Genomic DNA, 22,308 nt, shown 5'->3' with positions numbered 1-22,308 from the left:
TGCCTTTCTATCATCTTGAACCAGTCTGGCCATTCTCCTCTGACCTCTGGCATCATCAAGGCATTTTGGCCCAGAGAACTGCTGCTCACTGGATATTTTCTCTTTTTCGGACCATCCTCTGTAAACACTAGAGATGGTTGTGTGTGAAAATCCCATTAGATCAGCAGACCTGTCTAACCCGTTTTGCACCAACAACCATGCCACGTTCAAAGACACTTAAATCACTTTCCTTCTCCATTCTGATGCTCAGTTTGAACTTCAGCAGGTTGTCTTGACCATGTCTACATGCCTAAGTGCATTGAGTTGCTGCCACACGATTGGCTGATTAGCCATTTGCGTTAACAAGCAGTTGCACAGGTGTACCTAATAAAGTGGGTGGTGAGTCTATGAGTCCCTACTGCGTATATATGTATTTGTATAACGGTAAATAAGGAGAGAAGTATTATTATATACAGACGTGTGTATGTATGGGGTCAATGTATTGAGTAATCGGTCCTTTCGAGTTATTATAAATTTATCATTATTAAACTTTATGTTATTTTTCAAATGTATGAGAGATAATAAAAGGATTGGTGGATATCTCAATAAAAAGAGAATTAAAAATGAGAAATCAAAACAAATATAAAGCAAATCCTCTCATAGTAGAAGATGGAACCAGATCACTTTGGGGAAAAACAATCACTCTGTTCTCAAAATAATTAATTTCCTGACAATCAGTTAATCGTTTCAGCTCTAATATAAAGTATTTGTGTTAATGTAAAAACACTGTTGCCTTTTGAGGCAAGATTGACAGAAAGTTATCTAATACAAAAGAATCAGTGGTCTTTCCATCATGCTCCGTTTTTATCTCTGTGAGCGTAGTTACTATCTTCCTCCTCCACACACAGTGAACATACAGAGCCATTTCAGTCATGTGAAGTCAGGACTGACGGAGGAAAAGTGGGTGAATGATAAGACATTAGCGATGGAGCGATGGAGGGATGAATAGATTGATTGATGTCATTCATATTCAGCTCTGCAGGCTTGACCTTGAGATACTCAGCGATACAAGAGTTTGGCTAACTCGACAGCCGTCGTCTGCGCGAGGCTGAGAGCAGCGCTCCAATTATCCAGCCAATCACCCGATACCTAAAACTCTCTCTCAAGGTTCTCTGCCAATGAAAAGCCAGCTTTGTTCTCATCAGCACATCAAATTGCCTCACAAGATCCATCAGTCATTTAGCTCTGCTGCTCTATGCTGCCATTTAATGCTTCCAAGTTATCTAATGCTTAAAGCGCCATTTAGCCTTGGTCGATGGTTCCCAACGTGGGGCGACGGGACACACTGAGGGTCCTCAAAGGGTCCACAGGAGGTCTGTGGAATTAAATATTCCCTGCTTACTGTTGTTATTCTTTGATTGCAGGAAAGTTTGTCAGAATTTTTACTACAAATAAGAAAAATGCACCTAAAACTGAGGTTTGATAATGTAAATGTAAATGTCTCTTCCCTTATCTATGCATCCTTTATGTTGGCATAGATTCATCCAATAGATGGCGCTAAAGGGTTGAGTCAAAAGTTTCACACATAAACAAACGAGGCGATGGTGGAGGAGGTTGTAATATTGTGCCTTTAAACGAAGGCAGCGGTGTGGATGGCAGTGGTCTGTGCAGCCATTACAGACATCCCAACATGTGGACAGAGAATTTTTTTCACTATATTAATGATTCATTCTGCTCCACCATTATTTAAATTTCTTCATTGTCTCCAACAGTCTTATCTCACTGGAATTGCACCACACTGCCTAAACAATCTCTTGGAGCACTGCTCCGTTTTGTCCATTTTTGTAAGCTTTCAGGAAGCATGCACAAATATGGATGAAATGAACAGTCTGTCTCTGTATCGTACGTTAAGCATAAAAAGTCAACACAACTTCAATTGGCACCTTATGGACCAGTTAATCAAGAGAAATGGAAGTTCTTCAAGATGAAAATAACTAAGCAGATAAGATTTCAGCAAAAATGAGAATCAGTTCAAATTGGGAGGGACCTTTGGTATCCCTGAAAAGTATTAGATTGGCCCAGTCTGACAGGCAGACAGGCTGTCTGCAACTGTGAGGGCCAAGGAGCATACAATAACTACTGACATCAGAAACTGAAAATATGAACTCTATGACTACCAGCTTGTTTGGCCTGGAATGGATACGCTGTTGACTAGTCTTCCTGAACTTCCTGATGGCGCACTGCCCCCTGGTCTTTGATAGATGTCTGAGTGTTTCTGGATTTTTATTTATTTATTTTTTCACTATCAACAATGACAATAGATCAGTAGTTCAGGATGACCAGTCACAGTTCATGCAGTCTCCACATGGTATCTCCTTCATCAGTGAGGTACATGTCAGTTAGCTACAAAGGTTGCAAGTGTAGTCTCCATTGCTATGCCATAACAATTAGTGTACATCAATGAATGTAGCTTTAACAGAGTTGAAAATGTGAAGCTTGTCATACGGGTAGCAGCAGAGGAAAGAAACGTTTATCTTCTTCAGTGCCTAGTGTGCTCAGTATGTTCAATATCACGGGCCTTTAAATTTTTAGACATCTTCTTTGTCCTAAAGGTGGTCTTTGGGGGATGTTTCTCTGATAGAATATTATTGAGTTATCGATGTTATGGGTGAAACTATCATGTTTGCTTTTGTCAGTATCACCCAGACCTACTTAGAGCTCTGTTAGGACAGATTATCTTTCAGGAGGGAGTGATTTTTCTACCAGCCTGTTTCTGTCTGTAATTTCAGTCCCATGTCAGTAATTCCTACAGACTGCAGTTACCGGTAAAAATCCAGGCCTCTTCCCCCTGTTGTAAAAGGGCCAGCTAAAATAACCTGAGGTAAAACTAGTCATGTTGTCCTTTCAGTAGGTTTCGCAGAACTCTTATATAACAGGAGTGAGATTTGGATCTCTATAAGCTTAAGAGAAAGCTGCTGGAAATAGCCTGGCACTCTCAGAAGAGCTGGGTCATACTACCAGCTGTGTTAATGATGCATTAGCACCACGAGGTGCCCACACAAAGGCATCCTTTGATCAATCATTTAGCATCCCCACACACACATTTATATTAAAACGCGGACACACACACATGGAGCTGGCAGTTTGTGCTGCATGATGACTGTGGGCCTTGGGGGGGGGGTCACGGGAATGCTTTTAGTTTCCTAACGACACCATCTCATAACCTTCAGTTGTTTCTTCAGTCATTGCCTGCTTGTTGTTCTCGTTCAGTCATTTACATGTTACTGTCCTGTCACTTTACCCAGGAGGACGTGCAGTGAGAGCAGCAGGTAGGGACTAATGTCTCGCTCAAGGGACCATCATCACGTCCCTTCATGGAGGCTCATCAGATGTGTCAGGGTTGAAATCTGTTGGTGACGCGCTGATCAGATCTGTGGGATTGTGACAGTACCACATTAAATACATTTCTCTTCTGCTTTATCGATTTATTGTGGCAAGCAAACGATTCGTAAAGCTACCTGTGATTCTTTGCCACGTGTTAAGTGTTGAGTGTTAATGTGAAATCGGCATGTCATGATAACTACTTTGTTGGACAATATATCGTCCCTGGAATATTTGCGATAAACGATATTACTTTCATTTCGAGACCATTTTATGCCGCTGATATAATGATAATATAATAGCATAGAAATGCAAGTACACCTGTTCAAAGAGCAATGAACTTTTAATTCTTAAGAATATTCAGATGTTGGAATATATGTAAAACAAAAAAACATGTTTGTTTTTTAAAAAAAAAAAAGTAATTAACATCTGTTAGTACAAGAAAGTTTACATAATACTACAGTACCAAACCCTGCTGTTTATTCTGGCATCATGTTGGCTAAAATGTTGGTGACACTCTGATGTAAACAAATGCATCAATCAACAAAAACACCAGGTAATATATAGATCAGCAACATGATCGAGCTCATGTCCATGTATCCTATGATAAGTCGATAAATGTAATTATCGAGACAGGCATAATGTGAAAGCAGTCACAGGCCTTTACTGTTACACAGGAAGTCTTTACAACCATGACTGTCACTTTTTATACGCACATTTGTTTGAATATGGGAAAAAATGGAAGAGCAACAGATGATTTAAAGTAGTTTGCCTTGTGGTCCAGCAGCAACCTGTCAGTTAACTGAGCTAATAAAAAAAATGGAGGGAGGACACTCGCTAACAATCTGTTCTGCGGATATTCAGGATACTGACACATCTTTTGCGCTGACTTGGCTCCATACAGGTGGCATAGACTCTTTGTAGATGCATACCTTATGCCGTAGCCTGACGTACACCACCCTAGAAATGTAACTACACATCCTGGTGACGCGGACTTCCTGTTCATTGTAAGATGAAAACCATTTCCCTCAGTGGAAATGAATCTTTAATTTACTTTTATTTCACAGATGGCGTTTAAGCCATGTTATAGCTGAATTAATCAAACTTTACTGCACTTCATGGGAACTCAACACAGTGGCACAGAAACCCAAGTAGAGTGTTGGAGGGGTAATTTTGAAAATCACAAGTATAAATGCTTACAACAGTGTTGCGTAGGCTACAGTGCAGGTCCTGCATAGAGCTGACGCACAACTAAATCAACCTTTAGATGACAAATTTACTAACAAATATGAGAGTTTTTGCCAACTTTGTAATGTTCAGCTGCTTTACTCTACAATCACAACAAATCTGAGGACTCATCTGCTGGCTTGCCATCAAAGTGAGGCACCAGCAACAGGCAGAGCAGCTTCACCTGTAAAACCTGATGTTCATCACTCTCGTCCTCAGGAGCCAGAAACTCTTAAAAATGCAGATGCGATAGTCAGATTTATATGAAGGGCCTATTGGCTTTGCTTCAGGAGAAAGTTTTCAGGATAGTCACAGAACTAGAGCCGTGATATGAAACTCGAAGTCGCACCTCCATCTTGAGACACATTGTTGGGATTCACTGGACCACAGATGGTCAGGCCTTTGTAAAGGCTTAAGTCCCAACAAATGGTGCCGTCATGTAAAACATAGCACTGGTGCCTAGATCACAACATTTTGGTGTCCCTGTATGACACATAGTATTGTTATAGATTTCCAACAAATAGTATACCAGTAGATTCCCTACAACATAGTGCAGATGTTCGACACCACACGAGAAAATATAAGACTTTACTGAAGCGCAAGATGCTCTGACCACCAACAGAGGGAGATGACAGGTGGTGAGGTGGGCCTTGCCTTATATGGGTGACACACTGTCAGCATCTTTTGTCCGGAGGGCATTTTGAAACATCACATGGCCATAATTAGTTTTATTACATGATCAACAAAGCTAGGTAAAAAAAAGTCTTACATCTCATTTAAAACAAAGTTTTAGCAGCTGGAGTAGAAAAAAAAACATGAAAGAGGAGGAGGAGATTGTTAGCAGGTTGGTTTTGGCTTGTGAGCACGCACAGCTGAAGAGGTTTGGTGAAGAGATTAAAAACATGTAATTACGTCAGTGACCTCACTCTGATCCATCTGCTCTGTATCTATATGCACAACACTAGTCGTCCGAACGCAGTTGATGCATTGTAACGTGCAATTTCATAAACGTAAGGCTCTAATCAAAATTTGACCCAGCGTAAAATGATGGTGTGTGAATGACCCCACTTAAAGGCTGATGTGTAGTTCAGCCTAACTTTATCGTAAACACTGAAGAGTGATGTTTTGAGGTCACAGATTTTACTTTTTAGAGGGAAAGAAGATCACTGGTGTTGGATAGGTATGTTAATGGAAATGATACTTGGAGAGAAAAAGTGCATCCCTAAATTCTGTGAGCGTTTGGTTGCAGGATGAGTTATGAACCACCCTCATTCAGATCCCCTGGTGACCATGAGACGAGCACCGGTGGAATTTGATTTCAGTGGGTTCTTTTTTTCTGTGCCGAAAATGTTCGCCGTCTCCCTCCCCATGAGCCCTCGTCCCCTCCAGTTTGCCCTTGTTCCAGTAAAACGTCTTTAACCCCTCCTATTAGCACACTTGGCGCCTTCCGATCTTCCTTTCGTCCTCCCAATTTGTCATCTCATTTCCCAAGATATCTCCTCATTACCTTCTTTTTCGGCTGTGAGTTGTTTTATGGCTTCCTCGACACCCTTTTCTCTCCGGTATGCCCTTGTTCGCCTCAACATGCAAACTGAATTGCCTACAGTGCAGTCAGAGAGATGGATGGATACAGTTTGTGGTTAGATTGATGGGTCGCTTTGCCCTTGATGGAGGAGAAAATCTGATATGTTTTTCCTCATCAGTGTCTGTAAAACCTGCAGTGAACCCTGCTTCACCCGGGACGGTCCACTCCAGTTACTTTGGTGTCACTTTCAGTGCAGAGTTTTGGTGTCCCATCCTGGTGTGGATTTGGTTTTGGGAAGATTTAGAGGATGAAGGAAAAGGTCCTGAATGTCACATCTAGCAAAAATATCAGTGCTGCCTTTGAAAAAAGCATGCCAGCGGAAGGGACATAAAGGTTTGTTTGTTTCCCCATTTAGGATCTCACCTGCCTCTCAAAAGGAAAATTTGCCGCTTCTTGCAATTTGCAAATCACTGTTGTCACGGCTGCAGTTTTATTATTTTCTACATAATTACAGAGTGCTACCCTGCTCTCAACAATCCCCTGTACACAAATACTGTACAAGTAATTACAAGGATGCGTGGAGGCGAGCTGAGCCCGACAAAATGGGACACAGCCAAGCGGCATATGACTCCCCCCATCAGAATTTGGCCCAGAGTCCTCGAGGCCGATCCAGTGATGCAGCAAAACATGACACTGTTGTTTTTTCTTTTCTTCCTTTCTTCCTGGAGCTGGCAGCGGCCGCGTTTCTCCTCGCCGACATGAAGCGAAGCCGCCGTCGCAGCTTCGGCCTGCAGCTCCGTCTGCCTCTGCAATTCTTATTTTCCATCATCCAGCGTGTTTGCCGGATCTTCCTCTGTTCATTTGAAACTCTCTGTTTCAGTTTCCTCTCTGTCAGTTTACTTTCTGTCTCTCCTCCTACACTCCCTTGTCCTCTTCCCTTTACTGTTGATCCGCGGCACTTTCTTCTTCTTCTCTTCTTTGGCTCCTACACACTTATCTCCCTCCACCTCTTCCTATACATGCACTCTCTGCTCTCTTCTCTTCACCTCCTCCTACACTCGTTTCTTTTTCCTCTTGTTTTATCTCTCTTTTCCCATGTCACCTCCAGCAGCAGCTGGATCTCTGGCAGAGTATTTTTAAGGAAACCAACATGTTTAAAAGTAGAAAATATGAATGGAAATAGCATTATTTGTTAAGTTTGTGTCAATATCAAGGCTGTGAGCAACAGTGATGTTATTAACTATAAATAAGAGTCCAAGTTGACGTTTTTAAAGAGCAACTAAATTCCCAGTTTTGCTTGGATACACCCTCTTGACTCATTCAAAATCTACTGTGGATCAACTCCAAACAAGAGTTGCGTATGTAACTGTGGTTCTGTGAGTCCTGGATCACCAACAGTAACACTCCACCATCTGTGGAGGAATGAAATAAAATTAATTCATCCATTCATTATCTAGAACTGCTTATCCTGCTAGGGATCCTATCCCAGCTGACATTGGGTGAGAGGCGGGGTAAACCCTGGACAGGTCATCAGAGAATCACAGGGCTGACACATAGAGACAGACAACCATTCGCACTCATATTCACACCTACAGGCAAATTTAGAGTTGCCAATTAATCTAATTTGCATACCTTTGGACTGTGAAAGAAAGCCAGAGAACCCGGAAGAGACTCATGCTGACACAGAGAGAACATAGAACACCCTGAACCCTTTTGCAGCAAGATTCTGGGTGAGGCGACAGTGTTAACCACTGCTTATATATGGTTATTTTACTTTTGTTTATTTATTTTGCTTTGAAAGGGGGGTTATTGGCTTATAATTTAGGAGCATAAAGTGCAATGCAAACTTTCAGATTTTTTGGTGTCCAGAACAGTGGTTCCCAACTGGTCCAACCACAGGGTCCAGATTTCTCTTTAGGGTGCTTTCAGACCTAGAGTTCACTTGCTTTGGTCTGAATCAGGGACTAATTTCGTTACAAAGTTGTATACTTGCCTGGAGTTGGTTTGTGTTCTCACAGTAGCATTTACAAGCAGACCAGATCAAATACCCTGTGCAAGAAAGCTGCTCTTGATTGGTCAGAATTTCCATGCAGGAAATGAGGCACGGCTCTAGCTAGAAACAATGTTTTGATGCACTGGATGTGCCGAATGTGCATATTAAGGCACTATGGGAGGAGGCGCACATTAATAATCCTCCGGGACTGTAAGATGGTCGTGTTAAACCCAAACAATGCGTAATGCGACTTCAGTTGGTTCGGATCGAGGTCATTAACATGTTCTCACCACAAACAAAAGGCACCAGAATTCATTTGTAACCGGACCGAGACCACCTCTTCAAAAAGGTCTTGGTCCAGTTGTTTTGGTGCTCACCCAAGTGTGATTGTTGTGTTCACACCTGCCCAAATGAACCACACTTAGTGGGCAAATGAACTTGAGTTTGATTGAACCGAACCAAACAGGGCAGGTGTGAAAGCACCCTAAGGTGACTTTGTTTTCTAGATGGAGGGGTTGATGGATAGCCTCACCTCGTGAGACGTCTGCCAAGCTGCAGACCACTGTTTGTGACCAACAAACAGCAAAACTAACTGTGTTTAGAGCAGCTTTTTGAACATGGCTGTTTCTTAGCTACCCATTACCATTTTCCACCGGCGACAGCGCCACAGAAATTGTTTGTGTTTTTTACAGAGACATCGCTGTTTTTCCTGCCGGGATTAGGGCTGGGCGATATGGCCTCAAAGAAAAATCTTCGATTTTTTCACAACAAATCCGATTCACGATTTAAATCAATTTTTTCCCCTCCTAGTTAAAAAAATAAATATTTGCGGCCTGGTAGCACATACCTGGGGTCCAAAACTTTCAGCATGTGAATAAACCCCAGCTTTTCCACGGTAGCCTATATATGGGCACCACATCTCTTGCAATATACATGGTGACTGCATCTGTGATTGCTTTCCACCGGACCCCTTTCTTATCATACGACAGTGTTTCGCCTACCATTATATTGGATCACAACAGAAGTCATTTAAGGTCACCTTTCCTATAGAACAGGTCTATACCTTGTCCTTTTATTAAACTATCTAAATAGCCTTATGTTACAGGCTGAGCCTGATGTGTGTGGCTTGTGTGTGTGTGTGTGTGTGGAGCTGTGTATGTGTCTAGTTGATGTAGGAGGTATGAGACGTTAGTGCGCTGGGTGTGGTGTGTGATGTCAGACGGATGCGCCCCAGGAAGAAAGTGAGGCATGTGTTATGTTGTTTACATCGAGCAGCCACAGTGAAAAAGCCTACGCAGTTCTGCATGCTGTTTTTGAGTTATTTCCCTCTATGTAAAAGTCAGACACTGATGAGAGAGGCTGTGCATCATCCCTGCAGTGCTGAAAATAAAGTGCCGTTCTTTAACGCAGACCAAGTCCCGTTGTATAAAGTGCCGTTCTTTAACGCAGACCAAGTCCCGTTGTTTATGTGTTGTTGCCACAACAAGCTAATACAAGCTAAAGGAGCTAATGGTCTTCGGAGGTCCCTTTACTACGGTTCGGGGGTCTGCCAGCTTGGCGTTGGGAACACTTATTCATCTTATTTACACAACGGCATGTCATTTCTGTCCCTACTAGGTGCGTGTCTAAAATCCTCCTCTGCTCTGTGTGTCGCGCACGGCGGACTTCGGCCGTGATGCACACACACACACGCACACACACACACACAGGTGAGCACACAAAAGCGCTGAAGAACTCATTCCCTTTCTTGAGAACGAGTTCTTCCCCGCTTGCTGCCATGTTGTTTGCGTATCTGAACTACAGGAGCCCAGCGTGGAGCGGTGGTGGCGGATTTTAAATAGAAACTCGATTTTCATTAAAACAAATTCAGCCTAAACTACAGATTCGAATTAATCGATAGAATCGATTTATCGCCCAGCCCTAGCTGGGATAATGGCACGGAAAGCGGGTACTTTAAGCCAAAATATGATCATTTCCTAACCAAAGTGGGTTTTTAGCTGAGACCTAACCCCATGTTGACTACAGCACTGGTAAAACATGTAGTTTCAACTTTTTTAGGCTGAGGCAGTATCATGGTATTACAGCATACCAGGGTATTTAGAAATCCTGATGGTATGATTTTCAAAAGTGTCAAAAATACAGGCCCTCCCCTCACTATTAAACTCACTGTATATAGTGTACAACAGCCTCCAGTCTCTGCTGATGGAACAGGCAGCTGAAATAACAGACAAAGCGACTCCAAGTGGTGGTTGGTGGGGATAACATTACAGGACTGTAAACAGCTAGCCAGCAACAGCAGAGAGAGAGACCATGGGAAACAGCATATTTTTACATTTAACTCGGTGTTGCGCTGCACAGTGATACCTTCATATACTGTATATCCCAGTGAAATTTCAGAAAAGTAAAAAAAGTAGATACCATTCAAGCCTAGTTTCAATGTATCTGCTACATAATAACTTGCAAATATAATAATTTCAAATGTAAATGAGTTTGATTTAACCAAACCAAAAAGGGCAGGTGTGAAAGCACCCTTAGCACACAGTGTAATATATTCAGTGCCGTACTTGCGTTTGACCATGTTGTCAAGCTAATATATGCCAGTTCTGTGTTAAAGGGGCACTCCAGCAATCTTACACGAAGGTCTCTTTACTGGTCATGGTGAGTACGACAGCCTATGACAACTGTTGGATGATGTCTTCTGTGTCTCTCCAGGAGTTTTGTCAAGTCTGAGAAAGTTACCCTGATCATGTCAGAGTGATGTCATCAGGGTAATTTTGGTTTACATTCACATTACAAGAAAATGTGGCACTATAACAAAATCAAAGCAAACAGAGCAATTTTTTATTGCTTTCACATGATGGAGATCTTTTTTATTCAGAGCAGTGTGGACACTTAATATGTGGTCCTTTATCTGATACATATCCGATCACTGGTCAAGTCACGGCTGTGAAAACGGTCATATCCTCCTGGGACCCAGATGAAAAAAGTTTTGATATCAAGATTTGTTTTATGTAATTTAAGTATTAGACTTGAAAGAAACATTTTGCATCAAAAAAAATTCAAAAATATTATTTATTTATTTTTTATCACATGTCCTCTGTAGAGGACATCGTGACTTAGTCGGGTCTTAAATTTCCAGAGTTAGTCAATGAGTTTCAATTGAGTTACAATGGGACTATGGGGTATTTTATGCTTTATCTCTAAATAAATGAGCTACAAAGGACTTTTACTCCCCTGGAATTATTATGTGGCTGTCTTCAATGCTTAACACTATGATGGATAGCTGTAGCAAGGTAGAGTGTATTCTTAATAGCTATACCAATGGGCCTGACGTTGCAGTCAGGGTGCAGGATTGGTACCCTGTACCACTGGGTTTAAGGGCCTAGTGGTCCAACTGCACTCACCCCTCACTATCTATGATGTGATGAGGTGTAATGCTTGCTATGTAGTCATTTAACACTCGCCCAGGCAATAAGAAGTGATGGGGAGCCCCATAGTTTGACCCATGACCCCTATGTGACAGACCCCAAAGACCAGGTAAACTTTATTGTGTGTGGTGGCCTAGGAAGGGTAAAGAACAGTGGAGTGAAGCTTTATAGATACTATTGTATGTGTGAATACACTCTCAGCAAGAATTGTCATTGTTTAAAGGAAATAGAGCAAGAAGTTTCTCGAAATCCTCCTTTTAGGTAGTATCCTACCATAGATGCATGGGAATGTACGTTCACCTAAGGTGTTCTTATTTTCCAATAAACCTCCAAATTCTTGCATACACATTACTTCAGAGTCTCACTCCAAGCCAAATTTCTGCTTTCACACTGACTAACCTTTAAAATGTATTAGAAATTATGAGAAAAAAACGTCATTCCCCTTAATGGCCTTCTGCCTGCTGAATCATGGAAACTGGTTAAAAGACAGGGGGTACTAAGTCCTGATGTCCTCTACAGAGGACATTGAATAAAAGGTGTATTTTGAAAAGGTTAAAATTACTCTGGATTTCTGAAATCTCTCTAAATTAAAGTTAAGACCCTTATATTCAGGAAACAAATTAAATATTAACAAAATAATCATAACTTTTGCCAGAAAATGATCAATTACCACTCTGGCAGCAAAAAACGAGAAAAACGTAATGGCAGCCATTTTGAAAAGGGTGTGTGTTTGCCCTGTTAACCCCACCCACATAATGTCTACATCATTAGAAAGCCCTGGGTGTCCTCTTCAGAACACAATTTGACCCAAATGGATAGCATAAAGAATACTTGAGTTACACTAGTTAGACCAATGTCCTCCACAGAGGACAAAAATGAATGGTCAGGACCCAGGAGGATATCTGAATCCATGTGTGCTTTCCCATACATTTATGGTTTTTCAGCATCATACCTCAGACACAGATCTCTCACCTTACAGTGCTGGGGAGGTCTGTTGAAACTACAGAAGGCTGCTGTAACCATACCACTGCTGTGATAGGTTGCCCCAGTCGCCAGCCAATAGAGCTCGACTGCCAGATGCTTTCTAACCAGTACAGCTGGCCTAGATGCCTTGACAGCATTGTCGCGAGGCGCCGACAGAGACATTGGAATGTGGCCCTGGATGTCCTTAAGTTTAGAGGAACTTTTCCACTGTGCTACCTTCTACATCGCGGCCCCACCACCCCCGGCTCCTCTCAGGCACCCACACCTCTCTAAAGAACTATCAGTAATACCTGCTAATGGACCTGTAGCTCTGGCATTTGAGTTCCTTCGTGTCTTTCATCCTCATCTTCAACATATGAGGAACTGTCATCTAACCTGTGCAGCAAATCATCCGGGAGATGAAGCTCATACTGCTGTCTTTTTTATTTTTTCTCCAAATGCCGGTGTCTTGCTAATGAAGCTTTTTTTTTTTGTTGTTGTTCCAGTGTGCATACATGTGACATCAGTGGTTGGTCGAGAGGCGTTTCAGGGCAGAGATCTGTGAATGTAGTCAAGATTTTGGAGCAGAGAAAATATATAACAGAAAGTCTCTTACAAAGTGGGGACATGGGGTTTGAAAGATGTTGCCCTTTACCAGGCAGGGCAGATTGAAGTATTGGGTTGCATTATGGGAGATGTAGTGTTTATGAACCTAGGGACTACAAGGCTCGATATTTCTGCAGCTGCTGCACTGATAGAGTATTTCTTTAAATCCAGAACTTTGCATAAATGTTGAAAAAGGAATCAGGAAGTAATCAAGCCAAAGAATGTGGCCAAACAACGATGCCAGCTTTTCACACTTGACTTCTTTTTAAGCCTGTTGGTACTGACCAGAGGTCTTCACAGGTCCTCTCATTTCCTAGTACAGCCTGACCCAGGACCTGAGTTGGACCAGGTCCAAAATCATATTCAGGTCGGGTTGAATTGCCGCAGGTTTTTGTTTTAGAGACAGAAAGTGTGAGCTGGAAGTGCAAGAAAAATGACATCTGATTCTGAGTCCAATTGGTGGAGCATCATGTTGCTGCTGCTGGGGTTGGTTTTCTCACTATATATTTCAAATACATGTTGGATCGGGTTTGATTGTTCTCATGTCTCTATCTGTCTTATGTCAGGTCAGGTTCGGGGAGGTTTTCAATGTCTGTTTCGAACTGTGTTCAAAATTTTGAACTTGTGAAGACAGATTTCAGTCTGTTCTAAAGAAGTACTTCGGTACAATAATCACGTGATAATCATTTTCTATCAATCAAATAATTGATACATCATCTCCATCTATGGTCTGTCACGTTATTGATATGCTTACCTGCTGAGGAGACCCATTAGCTGCAGTAAACAGCAATGTAAATGCATCAGATTTATAATAACATGGGCTGCACAGTGCAGCAACTCAAATAGGACTCTGGGTACCCTGAAACTATAAAATGTGTCTCCTGTGCAGGCGGTGAGAAGCTGATCAAGGCTGTGAGAGCATGAAATATGTCCAACATTAAGTGACACTGGGGACAAATAACAGCTTGCCCAATACTAATTAAGTGTTGAAATACTCTCAATTTTTCTGGCAAATGTGTTTTTCCCCCAAATGATTGGGACACCTTTTCAAAGCTCCAACTTCGCAGAGAGAAAATGCACCCAAACCTCATTTTATCAGATTATTTTTTTCTGATATTTCTGTTAAAATTTTCTGTCAAATGTAAAAGCTTTCTTCCTCCTCGTCCTCTTCTTCTGTGTTTGATTCTTGTCCTCTTTTTTTCTGCTCATCTTCCCTCTGTGTTTTCTTTTTTCTGTCTCTTTAAACTCTCTGTTGTCCCTCTCTCCACCTCCCTCTTTATGTGTATCTGCTTTCTTTTCTCCTTCGTCTATTTCTTTTCACTGTCTTCTCTCTCTTTCTGTCTGCCAGGCCATGGCCTACTTAAAACGTCTTCTGCTTTGTGCCTGTTTCTCTTTCATCAGCTTGAAAGTTTTTAGATTCTCCCCTCTTTGTCTTTCCCTTTATCTCCGTGCTTCTTTGCCACTCTCTTTTTTTATATCTCTCTCCCTTTTACCTGCTTTTGTCCTCCTTTTATTTTTACCCTTTCTCCCTCTCTTCCCATATTTATTCATACCTGTCTCTGTCTCTCTCTCCATCTGTTTCTACCTCGCTCCCTCACTTCCATTGTGTGGATGATAGCTGTCAGGAGATCTCATCACTGAGTCTCTCTTATTACATGATTACAGGGTAATTATCCTGTGAAGTTGTCTTTGCCCGAATCTGTGAAAGACGCTTAATGTCTTTTTAATGGGGTTTGGAGACTTTTTTTGTCTTTTGTAGTTGCTGTGGACTCTTCAATTTATTGCATTTACATGTGATTGGCCTGGAACAGCGTGTCCTGATTAAGTGGCACTTGGATTCAACGTAATTTTTGGGCGCGGCGTCTCGCTCCAAGTTGTCAGTCAGAGCGGCGTTATTTTTAACTTCTGGCCTTGGCTTTGTCAGCAGACGCTGTCATCTGCCAGCGTCTGATGAAGCTGGACCTGATGAAGCTCCTGTGATGTTCAGGAGGAGCGCCGACACAGAAACCTGGTGTGGACTTTAGAGGGAAGGGGATGGGCGGGCAAGCAAAATGTCATGTTGCTTATCAAGACCCAAACCTCCCATCTTTAATGTGGAGGAGTTGTGTAACAAGCAAAACAGCTCCAGAAGATATATATGTGTTATTACAGACAATCTTTATCTCTATAACTCTGCAGTAGTCAGGGGTATTTATCAACTCTGGCTCCAGTCAGCAGTGATGTAAACATGACACTCAGGTGGATGCGCCTCTTCCATTGTGACACAACAACGCACCAGCACAAATACCACCAGTCTTTGTCCAAGCAGCGCTTGAACATCATTCTAAAATTAGTCAGCACCAAGTTTGAAAGAGAGACTGAATTATTAAGAGATATACAAAATCAAGTAGGATAGCATGGTGGTGGAGTGATTAGCATTGTCGCCTTACAGCAAGAGGGTTCCTGATTTGAACCCAGGGTGGGGGAGCCCTTCTGTGCAGAGTGTGCGAAGTGTGGGTTTTCTCTGGGTTCTCCAGCTTCTTCCCACAGTCCAAAGACATGCAGGTTAATTGGTGACTCTAAATTGCCCGTAGCTGTGAATGTGTCAGCCCTGTGATAGTCTGGCGACCTGCTCAGAGTATACCCCTGGGGTTTAGCCCAAACCTCTGTAGGGGGATTCTCCCCTGGGATTTTTTTTTTTTCTTTTTTTTTGAACAACCTTAATTTTGATGCTTTTTATATGCAATCTGGCATCTTATTTACCTCATTTACTCTTAATAACAGTTTCTTGTTCTATACTGATTATTCATTTTGATGTTAAAGTATTAGTAGTTGTTATTAACTTGTATTGAGTAAAAACAAAATACTTTGCCACTGATTTCATTAAAATTTAGAGAATTCTGGGTACTTGTACTTGAGTATTTCAGTTTTATACTACTTTATATTTCTACTCTTTTCTCTTCTTTCTCTTTTTTTACTCTTATACATTTATTTGTCTGCTTTAGTTGCACCGAGAACTTAGATTGTTAATACAAAATATGATCAACTTATAAAGGATGATGCATAATTACAGATTAAACTACCAAGCAGAATATAAAGCCGTTAAAATGAGCTCCACCTTTACCAGCTGCAACATAAATGTGATTACTGCTGCGCTTTCTCTCTTGCACGTGATCACACAAAATGCGCTGCTTGAATGATACAGAAGACCCAAAACTTACAATATCATATTATTTTTGAGGGATATAATGTATGAACAAAATGACATATTATTAGATCCTGAGCTTTCTTCAATTTGAGGCCTATTCTTATACAGCCTAAGTAGATCAGATCTATTCATAAAACATTTGCGGCTGAGGCCTTAGATGCCCAGGCCTAACAACGCCACTGATGATAACATAGGATATGTATGGTGCATTACTTTCCATAGAAAACATATGAACAGTAAATGAGAACAACCTGTGAATGTGACACACTGGTAAAAAAAAAAAAAAAGATAGGCATATTCATCTACTGCAGAGCCGTGTACACACGTCTACACTGCTTGCAATGTTAAAGGAATCTATCACCCATTTTAGAAGGTTTCCCCGCTTTTAAAAAACCCACATATACACACTAATTTTGGTGGGAAAACGATATAAGATACAGTTTTATAATTTAACCATTTGTAACCTTCTCAAATGAAAATACAAACCTATCCATCCATTTTTTTCTGCTTATTAGGGCTGGGTTGTGGCAGCATTCATTATACTATTAAACTCTTATTATGAAGACTGGCAGATCACCAACAGGCTAAAATAATGGGCTAATATACAGTAATTTAAATGAATTAAAAGGGTATTTGTAACTCCCGTTAAATCTATTTTATTGTTGTTGTTGTTTTTGTTTGTTTGTTTTTTTAATCTGATCAGCAGTCCAAAAGCAAAATATTTATTTGCCATTTAACAAAAGATTGATATTACACAGATCACCAGCAGGAAAACATCACCTTATTTGAGAAGCTGGAGTCAGTGGATGAATTTCATTTTTGCTTGACAAATGTTCAATGCAATTTTAATTGTTGCAGATCAGATTTATGTAGACTTACTGATTCATTTGAGATGAGGCAGATAAACTGATAACAATACTAATTATTAATTAATAACACAAAGGGTTTTTAGGACACTGTGTTGCTTTTTTAGTCATAAATATTTCATGTTGTAGAGAAAATAAGTTTCAGGTGTTTAAAGTTTATTGCTTCATATCCAGCTGACTGTCTTTGACGGAGCATTTGATCCAAAGCTCATAAAAGTACAACACACTGCATATATTTTCAGTACAAGTGACCCCGGTGAGAATAAAAATCTCTGTTGATGTTGCTGTGTTTTATCTTTGGTACTGTGCTGATCTCACATCTCTCAAATAAATAGAACCCAAAGTGTAGTTTGAATGTTTACAAAAGTGCAGATTATCTATTTTTTACCCATCTGTCATTGCCCATCATACATTTTTCCCATTCTTTGTCTCATTCTGAGTGAATGCAGCACATTGCTTCACACACAAACAATATCAACATGACTTCTCTCTATGTTTTTCTAACATGTATTTTTCTCTGCTTTTAGTCTTTCCCCAAGTGGCTGCAGCGCAGCTCACTGAACACAAACAATATTAACATGTAATTTTCTCTCTCTCTGTTTGTCTCTGCGCAGCTTGAGAGCCACTGCTGTCTGTGATGCCCTCCCATGACGCCCAGGTCGGTAGCTGACACTGCCAGTGAGCGGGAGACGCCACTGCACAACTGGTCCTGGGCCGGCACCATCAGCCGGTTCTCGCCCTCCCTCTTGCACGCTGGAGACTCCAACTCCACCCACTTACCAGTATCCACAACCATCAGCTCCGATCCACCCCAGTAAGTCCCTTTCAAAAACCGACAGGCTGACATCCTCAGCCAGTACCAGCAGCAGCAGCAGCCAAAAACTACAGTATCTTCAACGCAACACCAGCACCACCATTATCACCACCACCAGCAGCAACCATCATGTCCAGTCGTAGAAAGTCCTCCACCCCCTGTATGGTCCGGGTCATCAGCGACCTGCCTGAAGAGCAAGATGACCCCGACATGGACATGGAAATAATGGTGGACAACGATGCGACCGAAAAAGAACAATCAGAATCTGAATCTGCAGAAAAGAGTGAAGACCCCCAGCAGAAGGATACAGAGAATCCAGACCAGCAGACGTTTCCACAACCAGTGGAGAATCCTGAGCCATTACAAAAAGAGGAGCAGTTGGGTGAGAAAGATCAACCGCCTGTTATTGAGGATGTAGAAGCCACAGAGGAGAAGGACAGGGAAGGGGTTGACTCTGACCCGACGTACCAGAAAAAGCAGCCCAGAGGCTACGAGTGCAAATACTGCCCGTTCTCAACGCAAAACCTGAATGAATTTAAGGAGCATGTGGACTCCAGCCACCCGAACGTCATTCTCAATCCGTTGTACCTCTGTGCTGTCTGCAACTTCAACACCAAGAAGTTCGACTCACTCACAGAGCACAATGAGAGCCAGCACCCGGGCGAGACCAACTTCAAGTTCAAGAGGATAAAAATGAACAATCAGACTATCTTAGAGCAGACAATCGAAGGCAAGGACAATTCAGTTGAATGCGAAGTGACAAATGAACAGGGCGAAAGCATCAGCAGTTCAGTGATTCCGCCTTGTATATCAACCACAGTGAAAACCCCAGATAATATTCAGCAGTTCTATCCAGGGAGCGAACTGAAAAGCCAGCAGGACGGCCTGATCCAGAAGAATCAAATCACAGCAGTGAACATCAACGGAACAGTCATCATCCCCGAACCCACCATCCTCCAAGGGCTCTCCCATGTCACCCCGATGCTCCAGCGCCCTCCCAACTTTAACTCTGTACCAAAAATAGCTGTTCCCTTGAACACCACCAAATATAACCCTTCGTTAGATGACAACTTGACGTTGATCACCTCCTTTAACAAGTTTCCTTACCCGACACATGCTGAGCTGTCGTGGCTTACAGCTGCCTCCAAGCACCCAGAGGAACAGATCAAAGTCTGGTTCACCACCCAGCGGCTGAAGCAAGGCATCACCTGGTCCCCGGAGGAGGTGGAAGAAGCCAGGAAGAAGATGTTCAACGGTTCAATCCCTCCTGCACATCACACATTCACCGTCCTGCCTACAAGCCCCGTCTCTCAGCCATCTGCCAAATCCTCCCAGCAGCCCATTGTCCACACTACAGTCGGGCATGCAAGTCACGCCCGGACAGCCGCGTCCAATGGGTTAAGTGCAGTCGCTACCACAAACTCTCTTGCCGGAGTTACCACTGGCTGCAGCCCCACCCTTAAACGATCCCTGCCAACACACCTGACGACAGTGTTCGGCCCGGAGTCTAAGCGGCCCATCATGGCAGTTGCCCCCCATTCTGGCGACGCCAAAGACAGGGGCCTTATGGCTCCTCCTCCACCCCCTCCTCCCCCAAAAGACCGCCTCCCAATGGCTCCACCTCCTGTTCCCATAGAGATGAAGAGACCTGTAGCAGTTCCTATGGTCACCATGGAGATGAAGAGGCCATCCGTTGCTGTGCCTTTTATGCCACCGCCATCATCGTCATCACAACCTTCGCTGTCCAAAGGGAAGATTCCCTTGACGTTAGGAAACCCCAAAACAAAGCCGGTGGTGTCGCTGCCCTCCATTGTCTTTCCAGAGTCTTTAACACGGCCACTGATAGTTCCCCCGCCCATCTTTGCCCCGCCATTTAAAAACACATTACTTTTTCCTCTTAGTTCACCCAAAGAAAAGCACCAGAATACCCACACTTTGCCAGCTGCTGATTTGAAGCTGCCAAACTCCCCGCCACTTATTACCCCACAGATAAGGAGGCCGACGATAATCCAGTCAATCCGCGCTCTGGCTAAAGCCCCTTCCCAGATTCCAGGCTTCCCCTTGGATAGCAAGAAACTAAAAGAGCAGCAGGGAGTGGAGGTGAAAGCCAGCTACCCCAGAGGAGATAAGGTACTCACTCCTCTGGCAGAGGCCAATGGGACATCTCGCACGGACGGAAAATGGTCCCACGATCAAACCTCCCTTCCTCACAACAATGGAGTCATGCATGTGGATGGTATTGAGCCACCAGCAGCAATGAAAGCAGACTTTCAGCAAAAGTCCTCGGTGCTGACCCAGTTCCCATTGCTGGAGAGGATGAAAGGAAAGACGGCGGAGCAGCTAAAGATCTTAGAGGAGAATTTCTTGAGGAATAGCTTTCCCACGCTCAGCGATGTGGACAATCTGGCGGGCACCACCCGCATGTCTCACCAGGAAATCGACAGCTGGTTTGCGGAGCGCCGTGCATTACGAGACAACCTGGAACAAGCCCTTCTCAATTCCATGGGCACTAAAAGGATGGGCACTGGTGGCGGTGCTGCCATCTCCAAGAAACGTCCACAACAGCAATCTCTACAGCTGAATGGGATTCACAAACCAAGCACCGGTATTAAAAGCCCACTTCCACCCTCTTCCACCCTGCCCATCATTGCGCCCTCCATCCCCAACCCGAATTCCTGCTCAGTGCCTCCAGACAGCCGATCCCTGGCGCTCCTCAAGGATGATTTTGCTCAAACGCGGTGGCCTTCCCCTGAGGAGTTCAGCCAACTGGAGGGTCGGACAGGACGTGCCGAACTTGCCCGCTGGTTTAACGACAGCCGGCTGCAGAGCGGTAACATGGAACTGACAGAGCTTTTTCACAACAATGGAGTGAATGGAGGGCAAGGGCCACCTGTGGGCTCTCCCAAAAATGCTCCCCTGAGCATCTTCCAGCGTTGTCAGGAAGGAGCCCTCACAAACAACAACAATGGCACTAAGGTGTTGGAGGCTGAGTTGGGCTGGCTGATGGATCAGCGCACTAACAGCCTCAGCAGTCAACAGCACGATGAGCTTCAAGACCGGTTTGCTGGCAGGTACTTTATTCACAGAATATTTTAAGTATGTTTTTTTTACGTGTTTTGCTTTAATGTTTGGTGACGTAAGTGAAAATGTTTTAGATCAACCCAGTCACCACCAAAAATGTTGCCATTGTTTCTGCAAACAAATATGTTGCATTTGCATGTTATTAGGTAGCGGAATCATTGAAACTTTACGTTTCAACAATGGATCAACGTGTGGTTAGGTTTAGGTACAAAAACTACTTGGTTATTGTTAGGAAAAGATTATGTTTTGGCTTACAATGCACACTTTTTCCCCACTGGAAAAACAGCGAGGTGTCGCTAAAAACCAACCGTTTTTGTCATTTGTTACTCACTAGTTATCAGCTCGGCTTGCACACAAAGGATCAGGGGAGTCAGTCTTACTGACTCATATGATTTTGCCCTCTGTTGTTCAAGCAAAAACTACAATTTTCCACAAGGAGAGATTAAAGAATGCAGGTATACTAGCAGAATAACCCCAACCAAAGCGCCAGAAAAAATGTCAGCATTGTAGGGTTTCTGCAAACCACGGATACGTTACTGTGATTAACATGTGGGTAGGTTTAGGCACAAAAAAACCTTGTTTATGCTTCAGATAAGATTGTGTTTTGGCTTAAAATACCACATTTTTTGGCACAGCATCAGCAACATGGCAATGTCTCAGTAAAAAACAACTGTTTTTCGTGCCACTATTCCTGCTGGAAAAACAGTGACCCGTCCCTAAAAAACACTCACATTTGGGGGCTGAAAACTCAGCTTAAATACTACATCACTGAAGAAATGTGCACATGATGCAAAAATGTATAATGCCAACATTTTCTTCTGGTGACTTAACTGTCACACTAAACAAGAGTTTGTTCAAAACTCAGTTAAACAGATTAAAATGAACTAGTTTGCGATAATAGATCACAATTTGAATTTTTAACTATGTTCACAGTCCCAAAAAATAAATTAGTTTACGTTCATGAAGACTCATGAATTGAATTAAAATATAATTTTGTGATCATCAATCACTTGCAGATATTTCCCAAGACTGGTCGATGCTTTAACTCAACGTGTCATTTCAAATTCATTGTCAATATGGCTGACGTGCAGACTTGTTTTTTCAGATCTGATGGGCACAATTTGCACATAAATGTCAGATTTTCTCTGTTGGAATGTTACTGATTTGTTCCAATATCCATATGTCAATTTTTCAATCAATTTTATTTATAAAGCCCAATATCACAAATCACAATTTGCCTCACAGGGCTTTACAGCAT

The 22,308-nt window shown here is 42.6% G+C and overlaps 2 protein-coding genes across 2 annotated transcripts in view; both read left to right on the top strand.

Annotated features, from left to right (window-relative positions):
• LOC126383971 (collagen alpha-1(XIV) chain-like) overlaps positions 1–22,308 on the top strand; it is an 849,933-nt gene that overhangs the window by 181,999 nt on the left and 645,626 nt on the right. The gene's annotated exons all lie outside the window — the stretch shown is intronic.
• LOC126383944 (zinc fingers and homeoboxes protein 2-like) overlaps positions 1–22,308 on the top strand; it is a 197,313-nt gene that overhangs the window by 139,537 nt on the left and 35,468 nt on the right. Inside the window, exon 3 of the mRNA XM_050034710.1 lies at positions 17,770–21,040. Within this exon, the coding sequence (XP_049890667.1) occupies positions 18,099–21,040 (2,942 nt within the window). The 5' untranslated portion in view covers positions 17,770–18,098. The remainder of the gene's footprint in view (positions 1–17,769; positions 21,041–22,308) is intronic.

Source organism: Epinephelus moara, chromosome 22 (genome assembly GCF_006386435.1).
Source record: "Epinephelus moara isolate mb chromosome 22, YSFRI_EMoa_1.0, whole genome shotgun sequence".
In the NCBI taxonomy this organism is placed as follows: domain Eukaryota; kingdom Metazoa; phylum Chordata; class Actinopteri; order Perciformes; family Serranidae; genus Epinephelus; species Epinephelus moara.
The sequence above is the reverse complement of the archived record's forward strand: the minus strand, read 5'-3'. Positions and strand labels throughout refer to the sequence as shown.